General features: G+C 41.5%; 1 protein-coding gene across 11 annotated transcripts in view; it reads right to left on the bottom strand.

The window, feature by feature from the left end:
* Positions 1 to 14,157, bottom strand: part of ARHGAP12 (Rho GTPase activating protein 12) — an 82,435-nt gene extending 68,278 nt beyond the window's left edge. For 8 of the 11 annotated variants that reach the window (XM_027890182.1, XM_027890184.1, XM_027890186.1 and 5 more), the window contains exons 1-2: positions 13,021 to 13,131; positions 7,468 to 8,216 (exon numbers count right to left, since the gene is read on the bottom strand). In XM_027890182.1, the coding sequence (XP_027745983.1) occupies positions 7,468 to 8,133 (666 nt within the window). In that variant the 5' untranslated portion in view covers positions 8,134 to 8,216; positions 13,021 to 13,131. Of the gene's footprint in view, positions 1 to 7,467; positions 8,217 to 13,020; positions 13,132 to 14,100 lie in introns of those variants that run through there. The other 3 variants (XM_027890189.1, XM_027890191.1, XM_027890181.1) reach the window with 3 other exon arrangements.
* Positions 14,158 to 14,402: the final 245 nt, after the last annotated feature.

Below are 14,402 nucleotides of genomic sequence, written 5' to 3'. Positions count from 1 at the left end.
TACATAAGCATATTTGTTGCATGTGTGTCCCATCACATCAATGACACTAAAAAGGCAAGTGTGTCTTGCAGTCCATCAGATCTGCTGACTTTGCACTAGACTATGACCACTCTAGTTGCAATTAAGAGCAAATGACATTCTCATCACAACACTGTTCAGGTAAGAACCACCATCTCACTGCTGTACTGAAGTAAATATTTGTCGAGCCAGGTGGACTGGAGCAGCAAAGTGATTCAACTGAACAATAATCCACAAAAAGTAAAAGATGGCAACTGTGTACATTAGACATCTCCAGAAATCATATATAAAAGTCTGCTCTTCAGCACTGTGTTTAAAATAAACACAGGGAAGTTGCTTAATTTAACTGGATAATCGAAAGATCTTCCAGAAGCCCTAGGTAAACCATTAAAAAAGGGAACAATTAAAACTATGTTAATTAAATTCAAAATGTAATATATAATTTCAGATTCAAAACAGGAGCCAGTAAGTTTCTAATCATGATTTTGATTACAAACAGAAGATGAAGACAGATAATATAACATCAAAACTCAACATAAGCAATAAGCTTAACTCAGACAGCTCAACTTCTAGCTTTCATTTACAAAACTTTTATCAGATACAGAACTAGAATGAATTAAAATACAGACTCCAAACACCTATGCCAGTCTTCACGGCATCATTATTCACAAGCTCCAAATCTCTGTCAAAGGAGTTTACAAAGACAAGCAGATAAAAACTGTTGAAAGGAAAAAATACCAAAATTAGGGTTGCTTTACTTCTCAATAATCTCTCAACCATTTCAGCAACAATAAGCACAATAAAAACTTAAAAATCAGAAGTCCTCTGTAGGCAGCACTAAATGTGTACCGACTATCACAGAAGGTTTTTACAAAGCCTTCACAGAACTATTCCATGTCTCTGCTCCTACTTTTCACCTCTTCTACACTATTTTCAGCACCATTATCTCCTTTTCAAGATGAGAGAAGCTGGCAATTGCATACAGAAATACCATTGAATTAGCACTCTGCATTTCTGTTTTGCTCCATTGCCTACTCCTGACAGTCTCCATGCTTATTTGATTGCTTCTCTGCACTAACCTAGCACTTTTATAAAAGAATCTACTACAACAGAACTGGAATCCACTAGAAATCTACTGTCTTTCTCAAGAACTAGCTCAGAAGCCATATTAAGATAGGCTAAATTCAAAATTATTACATGTAATCCAACAGTATGTTTTCCAGTTACTCACCATCACAAAAGTGATCTGAAAATCTTCAATTCTTACTATCCTGGAAGATTCTTTGGCCAAAAGTATTGTCCTTATCATCAGAACGAACTCCATGTAAAAACAAAACCCATTTTTCCCCTCAGTAGCTTTTAAATCAAAGATATCTGGCAAGGCATGTCAGAGAAATATAAGCTGTTTGGATACTAGATATGCATTGATTTTACTTTCTTTTTTTTAAGCCCTAACGTCTACCATTCCAGAAAGTTGTGTAAAAAAAAAAGGACAAAAGTGTTCTGTGTTTTATTCTACCGAGTCATACGTTCCCCACCGTTTTGTCACACTGCTGTGAAACAAATGACACTTTCTTTAGGATTCTACAGAATAACAGCACGTTTGTTCCATAGGCAAGCACTGCAATATTAAACAACTGCCTAGATCGCAACTAGGTAAAGACATACCAAATGCAATTGTTTATATCCAGAGTTATGTGCGAGAACAAGATACGATCAAATATTCTCAGTTTTTTATCTCCTACAAAGTCTTTTCTATGTCTAGAGGTTCCCAACTTAAAATGACAGAAGCACTGCCAAGGGAGAACAAGCAAGTCCCCAGTATCTCCAGCTGCTTTCAATTTAGAGAGCAGTGAGACAAAACACCCATTCCTTTTCCTAGGGCTGCTTTTCTGTTTAATCATTTACTCCACCATACGTAAAGATTCTGTCTTCACCCTGCTGAGGCTGGCACTTTGCACTAATTCAAAAGAAAAGGCAGGTGGGACAGCAGGCACCAAGACTCATACTGCACACTCGAAATCACACTTTTCTGGATGAAAAGAGAAAAATCAATTCCGTATTGTGACCCTTGTTCCTTAGGCAGTGCAGCTTGAGCTTCATTTGAGCTGGTAAGTAATTCTAGCAGGATGAAAGGCAGAAATTTATTCATGTAAGTTGATGTCTTGGAAGTTCCACTTTGTCATTTTCTGCATGAAATTAAGGTGAATAGGGGTGAAAAGTCAAAAGACTGTGTTGGCACTTGCAGAATTTAATCCTGCTCTAGATGTTTGTTTCAATTCTAAAAGCACAACATGAAACTGCATGTACCGAGTGGATCTGTACCTTACTCAGATGAGCATTCAAACACCAGCATTAGAACAACTAAACAAACCTGTCTCACAGTTCATGATTTTTTGACAACTGCCTGACAAACGTAATACTCCTGTTTGTTGGGTTTTTTTTAAAAGAAGGTCAATCTGATTTGCGTCAGGGACGTTCAGAGGGGGATATGGGCTGTAGGCAGTGTTAGTGGAACACGGTGGCTTCTCATTTTAGGGCACCTAAATTAGAGGGACAACTATCTGCTACCTGACTTACATATTAAAAACACTGAGACAGGAGCTGATCACAAACAGCACCACTGTAAAGTGAAACTATCCAGACCTGTTGACACTAGGTAGGAAAAAAAAACAAACAAAAAAACCCCAAAGAAGCACAAAGACACACAAAACCAGCCAGGAAAAGAATTCCTTAATGTCATCTGCCCAGAAACTTACTGATGTAACTTAGCAAACATTTCAAGCTGTTTACAAAGGTCTGGCAGCAGTAACTAACACTACAAAAAAGAAAAAAAAAATTAATGTTTTGTAGAACTCAAACTATAAAGTTTTTAGTTCCTTGTCATTGAAAGCTATTCCTCATCTCATTATATTAATCTTATTTCAGCATTTAGCATCATTAGAATAACAAATACTGATTTTAGGGAGTTAAGAGATTAAAGGATGGTACTTAAAACACAATTCAAAATATTACATTATACACAACACCATTAATCTGCAAATACGTCCAGTTTTATTAAGAAAAAAGTTCTTGTATGCTTCCTTCATACTGTCAAATTATCCCTTGGGCAAATGAATGAAGTAAAAAAACAGCATGACATTTCTTGTTGTTGAAGCAAACTAATTCTGGGCCCCACAAAACAGTGATAGCCATTAAATTTTAGAGGTTTAATATTTGACCAGCAAAGCAGTCTAACACTAATCATTTGCCACCAGTCCTTAAACTAAATGACAAAGTCAAGAATGCCAAGATCTCCAGAGGATTTGCTCTGACATCTACAGAAACACAAAGTATTCTGTTTTCTTGACTAAAAAAGTTACAGCAATCCCATCGAAATTGCAAAGGTAAGACAGAAAGAGCCCTTTAAGATCTTTACTACTCCTAATTAATCAAAGCAAAACAGCCATCCTACTGATAATCCCCTTTAGTGCTTCACAGTTTATGCAATAGTCAATTACTAAAGAGGATGAAAGACAGAACAATCTTTGCAAATAGGTCACTGTCTATATTTAAATGATTAAAACCAGCCTGCTACTAAAAGTAACTTTTAATAAGCATAAAAAGTAACATTAAGACCGTGCATATATTTACTCTTAAATAGGTACTATGACTCCTGTGACAGAAGAGTACAGGTAGCACTCATCAGAAACAAAGTTATTTCCCATAGGTCATGCATTAGGCATTGCTGAAAGCAGACTCTAATTTCTTTCTGTAACAACTTTATTTCAAAGTATTTTCCTCAAAGATAACACCTAAATATTCTGGACTTGATCTCTGGATTTACCCAACTCTCCTCCTGTCTGCACACCTTCTCTCTCAAAACTTATTATTAGATTTTACCTGCAAACTCTGCCCAAGGCTCATTTCAAGACCACTTTAATGTCTTCTACTTTTGCTTCATCTTTTCCTGCCTGCTTATGCATGCCTGAACATGTAATTTTTTTTTTTTTTTTTTTTTTAGTTCAGAACAATTACTGAGGTCTCTCCTTCTACTGCATATTGCTGGGACCTCCCATCTGCTTCTTTCAAGTACTATCCATATCTGCTAAAGAATTCCTCTTCCAAAATTTTCTTTTCCCCCATATTTCCAGCATCTCTGAGGAGTATTTTTGACCTTCCTGGGGGATCAGGAAATCACACCTGACACCACTTTCCTAAAATTTTATGGAATTTCACAGATTCACACACCTTCACATACCACCGTCATGTCAGTGATTCTTACACTCCGCTGTGCATTCATTCCTGAACTATTTCGTTCAGTTCTAATTCTACTAACAGTTACTCTCTCCACCAGAGATTTAAATCTGGTTAAATTGAAGCTTGTTTCTTCTCAAACCCTACTTCCTCTATTTACCTTCAGCCTTCCTAGTTCAAGTCCATAAACTAACATGACTCTTACAATGCCCTATGCACCACAGTTGCACTCAATAGCGGGAATTTCTTTCCATAAAATGTGAAGAATGTTTATTTCCAAGTCTTGAGGTTTCTCTTGACCAGATCCTACGCCACATCTTCATTAGCAAATACTTCTGCTCACACTGCCGCCTCTCTATCCTTCATTTCACGTATCTCATCTGCTAAAAAATAAAAATCCTTTCTTTATGCAGTACTTTGGAGGCTCTGGATCTTTCAGGATTTCCACAGCCAGCAAGCCTATGAACTCAAAACTGTACAGCTGCAGAACCTGCATTTCATTATTGCAAAGGAGAAGGAGGATAATCTTCAGGGAATAATGTAACCACCTCTTAGAAAAATCTCACAACAGAAGCATTCCTCTAAAACACACTAAAGGATGGGCTAAAGCTGAATACTATCACCTCAATACCCCCAAAAAATCACCCACACAAAGGTATTATTATTAAGATAATTCCAGTTTCTAAACTTACAAATTTAAGAGAAAACACCTGTAGCTTAGAGTTTATTATAATGCAGACTGCATAAAACAACTCCACAGCAGGCAGGGGAGGGAGAAGCACAGTCAAGTCCTGTGAAGTGAAATTCTGTTTGTGCGTGAAAGCCGGGAACTTGATGTTCTCACTACAGACTAAGAGCAATAAAAACAGCTTTCTGAGCCATTAATTTCTGCACAGCTGATTTCGACTAAACAATGCTCATTATTGAAAGAATCCTAAAAAAAACCGCCAGGCTGTTCCAGTGAGAAGCCTGGCACTCTGAATATTTAGACTGAGCTAACGGTGACATCAGTGCTACCACTGCTTTAATCCCCACGGCTACTAAATGTCAAACATTTTCATTGTATTTAAAGAGCTTGTGATTACGCACAATGAGATTAAGTTACAAAATAAGACGAACTGCAAGGCACAGCGAGCACTTTGCCCAAGACTGTGATAATGGCAAGTTCTTGAGCAACACCAGTCAGAAACTGCCACAAGTTTTCCACAGCCTAAATCTGGCATTTTTAGCATTTGTTTTTAAGCACTGTGAAAACTCCCCTCTTCAGACCTTCCATAACCCAGTGAAGTCTGCAGTATGTGCATTGCTGCCCCTCTCAAATCCAAACTTGTAAATCGGTTGTGGCGTTGAGTACAGTGGGGAGGGGAGGGAGACGGGAGAAAGGTGAAAAGATTAAGTGTCACTGCATCAACAGGCACAAAGTCCAGTGGAAACTGGAGCAGCAGGCCATATATTTATTATTGACAAAAGACACCCATGTAATATTAATTCCATCTACTTTAGAGAAGGAAATGCATCAAATTATAGTCAACACAGAAGAAGGAACTGTCCTAACATGCAACATAAATTTTAATGTGGTAAACTATTTAAAGCAGGATATACTTTCTAAGCATTCCTTAATATTCTCATAATCTGTTTGGCAATCGATTACTGTGGCAGTCAACAGGCCAACACATGCTTCTAAAATAAATATCTCATTATCATTTTATCGTTCCAACTGGCTCATATCAACTATACAGAGCTAAGACAATGCTGTAAAGAAACAGCAAGAAAGTTCATTGGTTCTCACACTGCATGCATGAGACTTTACTGAAGAAAAGAAATTAACTTCAGCAATCCTATTTCTTACTTATCTGGGAGTGGGGGAGTGAAGTTAAAATAAAAGTATCATGAAACATACAAATATTAGAGGCGTGTTGTCCCATAACTAGAAAAACTCTGAATTTCAAGAATGAGGCCAAGATAAAATATAGCACGATACTGAAAAACCAATGATTTTGAGTATTTCAATAAATATATATATGAGCTCATACAGTTCAAGACTACACAAATCACTTAATAAATCTTCTATCTTTAAGATCATCCCACACCGAGTCATTCTTAAGCAGCTTTGTCTTCACTGTGTCTTATTAGGGAAGTACTGATTCACAGCTCTCAATAATTTTCAATTTCTAAAGTTAGCATCATGTTTGACTTGAGATCCTCTGAGTACACACTGCCAAGTGGGATTTGGTGCAACAATCAGTTTTACCCAAGCAACAGTTTCACACTACAGAGTAAGAAAGTTCAAGACCATGGAGGGTTTAACAGAATTCAAAATAATTTAACACCTCCCAACAGAAAGATGGGGGAGGCAGATGTGAAGTGGGGGAATTATCTATATACACACAGACATATATAATTATGTGTATGTACACATACATCACTGGTTTAAGAACAAACCTGGATTACAACACACTAATTAACTTGGTTACCCGTACCAGAAGTGACCTGATTAAGTCAGAGTTCTAATCTTTTGGTGGGGGTGGGGGAGGTCTGTTAAAAAAAAAAAAAAAAAAAGACTGAGAGAAACTGCTTTACTAAGGACAAAGGCCATCAATGCTCAGTTTTAGCCTGAAGTAGGAGTACACACCATTCCTGAGATTCTTCCATACTAATTAACAAACTCACATGTTTTGAGTTTTAATCCAGAGTAAAGTTGTGAGAAGCAGAATTGGCAGGGCTGACTCATTAAAAAAGCCAGAAATAAAACTCCATGAAAATCTTTTGTAACATTTTAAAACTATTAAATCCACTCATAAATTTACAGCTCTTATGCTATCTATACACACTTAGGAAAAATTGACAGTAACTAGCACTGTTATTTCAACAAGCCAAGCAGTGAGGAGTTACAGCAGTAGGCTCCCTTCCTCTGAAAGAAAACATAACCCAAATTCAGTGTCATATCAAAACAACCTTAACAAAGAAAGAACAATAGTGTTTCTGTAACATTCAATCACAGTATAATGTAAATGGAATTCCCAAAGCACAGTAATTCTGCAAGGACTAGAGCTATACTCATCAACTGTTCAGATTTCAATAACAAGTTCATGCTGAGAGAAGACATTTTTACTTCATCTGAATTTATTGGGAACAAATCTCAAAACAGTAGCAAGCAATTATGGCAATAACGAGAGAAAACAAACCACACACAGGGACCATTTTTTAGCTTACCTGTGCTTGTTCCGTGGAACTACTACTGAGTTCATCTCCAGACTCTGAATCTTGGTGAATTTTTTCTGAGCCTTCTCCTGCTGAATCACAAGATAGTTCATGCAAAAAGCTGGTCTTTTCTATTTCCAAGAACTCTGGGCATGGGAAATGACCCATGGAGATGGTTCTAAACTGATTGGAAACCTTGGGAGATTGCAACTCATTGTTAAGTTTTCCATTGTTTTGGGTAAGGTCCAGGCTCAAACCAAGAGTTTGACCAGGGGTATTGTTCGGTCCCAGATTTTGATTGGCATCTCGAACTAAGCAAGACACTTGAACTGGAGTTTTTCCAAAACTAGAAAGCTCTGGTGACTTATTCACATTTTCTGTCGATCTCTGTAATCCATGTGTCAACTTCAAAGTGTTATTTGGCAGCATGCTTGCCTGCTTAACAGGTGGCATCAGTGCTTTTCGGGGTATTTCCTTCACATACTGTGCTGGCACATAAAAAGGTTTGGAATTTTCATCTCTTTTGACCTGCCACCAATCATCATTAGTCTTTTTAACCAAGATGTATTTCTCCCCTTGCTTAATCACAATTTTCTTGTCCTTGGCCTCATACTCATAGTCGTACTCCACTTGAATGTACAATTGTCCTGGAAGGATCTTTCCACCCTTATCAGCCATTTCTACTTGAAAAGGTTTCACCTTTTCAGGCAAAAGGTAAGCAACATTCTGTTCCAGTGTTATTTTCCCGTTAATAATCAGAGCTGTAAGACAAAAAGAGTATATGCAATAATTTGATTGTTTAAGAGAACTACAGGGGAAAACAATTTCAAAAATAATCCTGCCTATGTCAACCTTAGACTAATTAATTGATGGAAAAGTGCAGTATTTTCAGATATCTCTCCTGGTGATGAAACAGAAAAATCAGTAGAACAAAAGCCACCAATTTAACTCTCCTACTCACACAAGTCCCCTGCTATCAAATGGCTCGTTAAGCCTGATATTTCTTTTACTAAATAAGGTTGATTGATCATCAGGGGTTTGGTGGGAGGACTGGTCTGAGTCAATCTCATGCTTACACACAGGCTTAATTTCTTCAGGAAAATGTGTTACTACACTGGTTTTAATCGTAATAGTCAAAAGAAGACTATTATTCCCTTATTTTGATTCCTCTTTCAGTTCAGGAGCCCCTTCAGTGTGCTCAGCATTCCTGACAGAATCCCTTAAATCTTCCTGCAATGCTACACCCCAGTCACTGGGTTCAGAATGTCCTGGCAATCCCTGACCCACACATGTTGCAGGCCCCAGAGAGCCTGCTCAGCTTCTCACTGGAGCAGGAGATGACCAGGGGGCTGCATGACCCACACTGCCAAAGGCTGCAGGTCATGTTGCTTTTTAAACAAGTGGTATAACCACCTTATTATTCATTTATCTACATTGTTACTATAACAGCAACATCCAGAATCACGGTAGTATGAGATAAGAGTATTCAACATTTCCCAGATACTTTGGTTTCATTGGTTTAAATTCTGTATATTAAGCTTGCTCTTAGGAGAGCTTTTTGTGGTATTTAACTCATACAAACCCTGATCTATCAAATGTTTAAGGGTTAAAACTTAAAATGCAAATAAAAACCTTTACAGTAGTAAGAAAGGACTATGAACTAAACCCAAAATGGATAATAAATGAAAGGATAATAATACATGAAAATTTTTTAAAGTACTTTCAGCACATTATAATCCAGACAACTGCATCCACACCCATGAATTACAAGTTCTCTCTATTTAATCATGTAGCATCAATGTCAGAATTCATGAGTGGATAAGCATCAGTCTTGCCAACTTACACTGAACACAACATAGTAAATTAACATGGAAGATATGATTTTTAATCTTGAAAAACAAAGCATGAAAGAAAATGGGAAGACCTCCAGCATTCACATATAACGTAGGAAAATTCAAGTAAAATGCTGCCACATTTAATCTTATAAAGATTAACAAATACATCTTTTCATTTTTAAATCCATGTTTCATGAATAAAAAAAAAAGTTATGTAGAAACTTGTAGCTCTGCAAGTTTAGACTTTATGATGAGATTTGTAGCATTTACCCTGCCACAGAGGGGAACTAATGCAGTTCCATGCAGGCACACACATGCAGAGTGAACTGAGTTCCTAAACAATACTAAGGACAGAAATAACAAAAAAGAACTTCTGGAGAGAGCTAAAGCAGAAACCACTGAGAGTTCTTCAGTTTTCTTTTGCTATTTCTGTTATTTGATCTGAGCCTTGAAAAAAATTCATTTGCCACATAATTTAAGAGAAAAAGTAGAAGGTAAAAAGCTGAAGTATGACGCCAAGACAGAAGCGCCAATCTTCAATCTGTGTCTTTCTCTCTCTTGCATCCACCATTTTTTACTTCCAGGAAGCATTTCCTGCAGGTAACTAGAAAGCCACCATCATTTACAAGACTCTAAATGGAATCACAAAGTCAGATTTACAATTTTATCGAGGAATTGGCAGAAGGAATGATGGTACCACATTCAACAAAGCCGATAATAGGAACACAAAGCAGTAGAAAAGAATGCCAGGATTCTGGTGTTTACTCTCTACCATAAAATGGTACGTTGACATTCACATTATTACAGTCTATTTGCAGCCTCGGTACAAAACAACTTGCTTACCTGCTGCTCTACATAAATAGGTGTTTTTAAGTGCAGCTCTGCAGTTGTTTAGCAACAGTAGCAGAAGGTAAACACGAAGAAATTGCAGCCATTCCCACTCTGTTCCTAGTTTTGGAAGCTCTGCTATGCCATATTAATTTTTTGTTACTAAACCCGACTTCTTGCAACACCTCTTCGAAGTTGTTACCAACCTCTTTCATGGCTTCCAGGTCATATATCAGAAAAATACAAGTCTTACAAAGTTGCAGTCTACCTCAAAGCCCTGCTACCTCAAAAGTTGAAACTGGAAAAACAGTGAACGGGTCCTTGTCCTTTCTCCCACACAGAAACCGAAACCAGAACATGAGCCTCTGATTTCCCACAGGGCTAACAAGTGTTTAAAAGCTTGGATTTTTCATTTCTCTTTTGCCACTTCCATATGACTATTTATTGACAATGCATGCTTAAAATTTTCTCAAAACAGAGAGATTCGACAAGTTGCATTTTACGTTTAAAAAACCCCAAAATTTTAAGAAATATAAGTTAAATAAAACTCAGCTGCTATAGAAATAGCTCTATTCACTTCTGAAGTCAGTTTTGCAGTCTCATTCCTTTCCAAAACAACAACAACGAAAAAAGAAAAAACAAAAATAAGCAGCTCAAATTTTGTCCTTTCATCCAAGCTGCATAATTATCAAGTCAATAGCAAACATTTGGTAATGTTGAACATACGATCAAAAGAGACAGGCTCTGTTCTGTGTTTGGCCAGAACACTAAAGCAGTTTTACAAAGAGATCACAACATCAGGATCAAGCAAGGCTCTAATTCTCCTCCACAACACAGAGAAGCAAAAGATACCTATGGTATAGGTGGGAAATTAACCCTGTAGGTCTGCAAACAACTACCATGGGCTTGATTTCATTCTAATGCATTAATTTTTTATTTTGCTTGAATTTTTTTAATGCAGCTGTTGTGTCACGTCCTCTATGTGCAGCACAGAGGATGGCTAATTGTAACGTCCTTTCATGAAGTTGTCTCAGGGAACACAGACTGAAGAGCCATGGAAGCCTTGGCCAGTCCTTGCCTGTGAGGGGCTCACAATGATGCAGGTGTGAATGCACAATATTGACATTTGGAGTACTGACTTCACTGTGTTACTAATCAACTAATCACCGAAGCGATATGGCTGGTCAGACCTTGTAACCTCACTGCATTTTTTTTTCCTTTACAATTACCTGTAACACTGATGGCACCCAGTTTAGTAAAGAAGGTTGTTGAAGATGCCTAATTAGAGGATGATAAGTATGAAGAATCATTTACTGTAAGCTTTAATACCTCAAATAAATTAATGGAGTCTCCATATCTGATTAAGAGGTTAATAACAACAAATGGTCTCATTAGCAATGAAGACCTAAGAAAACTTATTCATGAACACCAAAAAACAGACTCAGGCCTCACTTTTCTTCTAATGAGGAAAAACACAATCGCTACAGGGTAGCTAAGGTGGGCCACATCCCCACGTGGAAACACACACTATGTCTTCCATGGAGTATTCACGCTGTCCCGCGGGAGAGGACACGGGTGATGACACGCACGGCCCCGTTGCAGCAGCCCGGCCACGCTCGGGAAGCGACAGGCGAGCAGGTCTTTCACCCGAGGCAGAGATCCCTTCGGACTCCTATTGCCGATGGAACTGTTCCCATCTCTTACTCAGCTAAGGCTGAGTAAGGCTGGCAACCCTCGGTGTTCGAGAGGTCAGCTCCTCCCTCCCCTCCAGTACTCCGCCCGCGGGTGCCGCCGCGCCCCTGCCCGGGACGGCCCGGCGCGATCAGCTCCGCTCTGCCCGGGGCCGGGGCGGCACAGCCCGCTCGGCACTCGGGGCCAGCTCTCCCCACAGGCGGGTGCACGCGTAGCACCAGGGGTTCTGCATGCAAACATTCGCCTCTAGCCAGATTTTATGTGCGTCCCCACAAAACGACACGGTGTTTATGTAGACCCGATGTGACAGCCTCAGCCACCCTCAGACAGGCAGGGTTCAGAGAGCTGTAGGGCTGCTCTGAGGTGAGCCTTCCCTAGGGCAACCCCAAACCCTGCAGCAGCACCCTCACCTCCTTACAGCATCCAGTCTTAACTGCAGAACGATGCTCACTCGATTACCTTGAAACACAAGACCGTATTTCCTTCAAGACCATTTACATAAGACACAGACTTGCAAGTATGATCATATATGATACATATACAGTAGGCTCGTATATCATATTAGACATGATCACTCCTAACTTCAGCATTATCCTAGAACTCAAGACTCCCCATCACCTCTGAAAAAATCAGGATTTAATCAATAGGTATTTCATACCTCTCTCTTGAGATTATCAGGCACAGAGGATTTTCTTCTGATCTTCCAGAACCAGGTAACTGACTTAAGAAATATTAAAAATACTTTGTGATATTTCTTTTATTTTCCTCTAGGGGAAAAAAAAAAACCCTTACTCACTGTGGCTATGGAACTGTTACTTTATAACACAAGCAGATGATAAGTTGTTAAAAACGCCACTATTAACTCATTGCCTTAAGTTTCTTTGTGTGACCTTGTTCACGGTGTCCTATAAAGCAGCAGCAGCAGTTGACTTGTGTAATCTTTTTCCATTTTCAGCATCAAACTTCACCCACTGTTGAAATGAACCCTTGCGCAGTGCTGATACAGAAATAAACTCAATTACGGAGGCTAAATTAAGATAAATTCTTAACAGTTCAGGCCAGATGAGATACCCTGGCTACAGCTCAATAGATTCCATGGTTCTGCTTCTCCCTGGGCAGTTTTCCTAAGGGTTCAGGCTGTACTCTGCACATCCACTGCCTGGGAGACTGGTCCTACAATAACCTACTCAGAATCCAACCCTATTCATACCTTTCTTCCCAAGGGGCACCACTCCTTGTCGAGTACACCTGACTCCTCCGCCAGTATTTTCACGCAGATCAGCCTTCACCGGTGCCTGCAAGAACCACCATCTGCAAAGTGTTCATCCAGAACATGCAAAAGTTGTATAAAAATAAATGCAAACGTGCAAATGGAAACAACATATATAACCAAAACACAGACAACTTGCAAGCTTTATGAAAACAAGCTCAGCCCTTCACTGTTTTCTCAGAGATTACTAACATACGATGAAATCAAGCAGTACCTGGGAGTAAACTACCTTCCGGGAGCTCACACGTCCCTAAACACTAACGGCATAATAAGCAACCATTTAATAATTGCCCATGACTCAGAGTACAGAACAAGTGATGCATTTCAAACAACTATCAGCACAACTTTCCAGCCGGGTAGCAGCACCCCGCACCTCCACGAGCTCCCTCCCGGCCCCGCTCGCTCCTCGGTGAGGGCTTTTGTTAAGTTGTTGACTCCGAGGGCCGGCCATAAATAGCGCGGCACACCCGCACCGACCCGCCCGAGGTGCCGCGCTCAAGTTCACACAAGGGCGCCAGACCCCCCCGGCCCGGCGGGGGCGCCCGGGAAGGGCCGCGGGGCCGCGGCTGCCTCCCTTTGTCTCCCGCAGGTGAGCGAGCGCCTCCCGCACACGGCGGCTCGGGCGGCCCTGCCCGGCCGCCCCCGGCACGGCGGGTCCGCCGGCTCTGCCCAGGTGCGGAGCTGCCTCCCGGCGCCGCCCGCGGAGCGGAGCGGAGCCGCCGCCGCCGGGGGCACTGCGGGGCGGCGCCGCCCGGACCCCTCGCGGGGCGCCGGGCGCGGGGGGCGCTCCCGCCGGCGCCCGGGACGGGCCAGGAGGGCGGCACCGCACCGTGGGGGCGGCACCGCACCGGGGGCGCTGCGGGCGCCGGGAGCCGGCCCGGGCGCGGAGGTGCCACCGCGGGGCCACCCAGCCCTCCCCGATCGTCCCGCCGGCGGCGCCGCGCTCCTCCCCGCTCCCGTCCTCCTCCTCCTCCTCCTCCTCCTCCCCGCGCCGGGCAGAGCGGCAGCACCGCCGCTCACCTGCCGCCCGGGCCCCGCTCCGCCTGCAGCCGCTCCGGTTCCCGCTCGGCTCCCGCCGCGGCCCCGCCGAGTGTCGGCTCCGGGGCACAGCGGCGTCACCGCTCCGCGTCACGTGCCGGGGCGGGGCCGCGCGGGGGTGTGGCCTCGGGGGGTGTGGCGGGGGCGGGGCCCCGGACCCCGAAATTGGGGAGTGCACCGGGCAGTCCGTCCGTCCCCCTGTCCGTCTAACTATACCCCCCTAAACCGACCCAGTGCGGCCGCTGCAGTGATACCATCGTCTTCTGATTCCCACGGCGGAGCGA

The sequence above is a fragment of the Empidonax traillii genome, unplaced genomic scaffold (genome assembly GCF_003031625.1).
Source record: "Empidonax traillii isolate 1590-97213 ecotype Southwest subspecies unplaced genomic scaffold, ASM303162v1 scaffold280:size897971, whole genome shotgun sequence".
Taxonomy (NCBI): Eukaryota; Metazoa; Chordata; class Aves; order Passeriformes; family Tyrannidae; genus Empidonax; species Empidonax traillii.
This window is presented reverse-complemented; position numbering and strand designations above follow the sequence as displayed.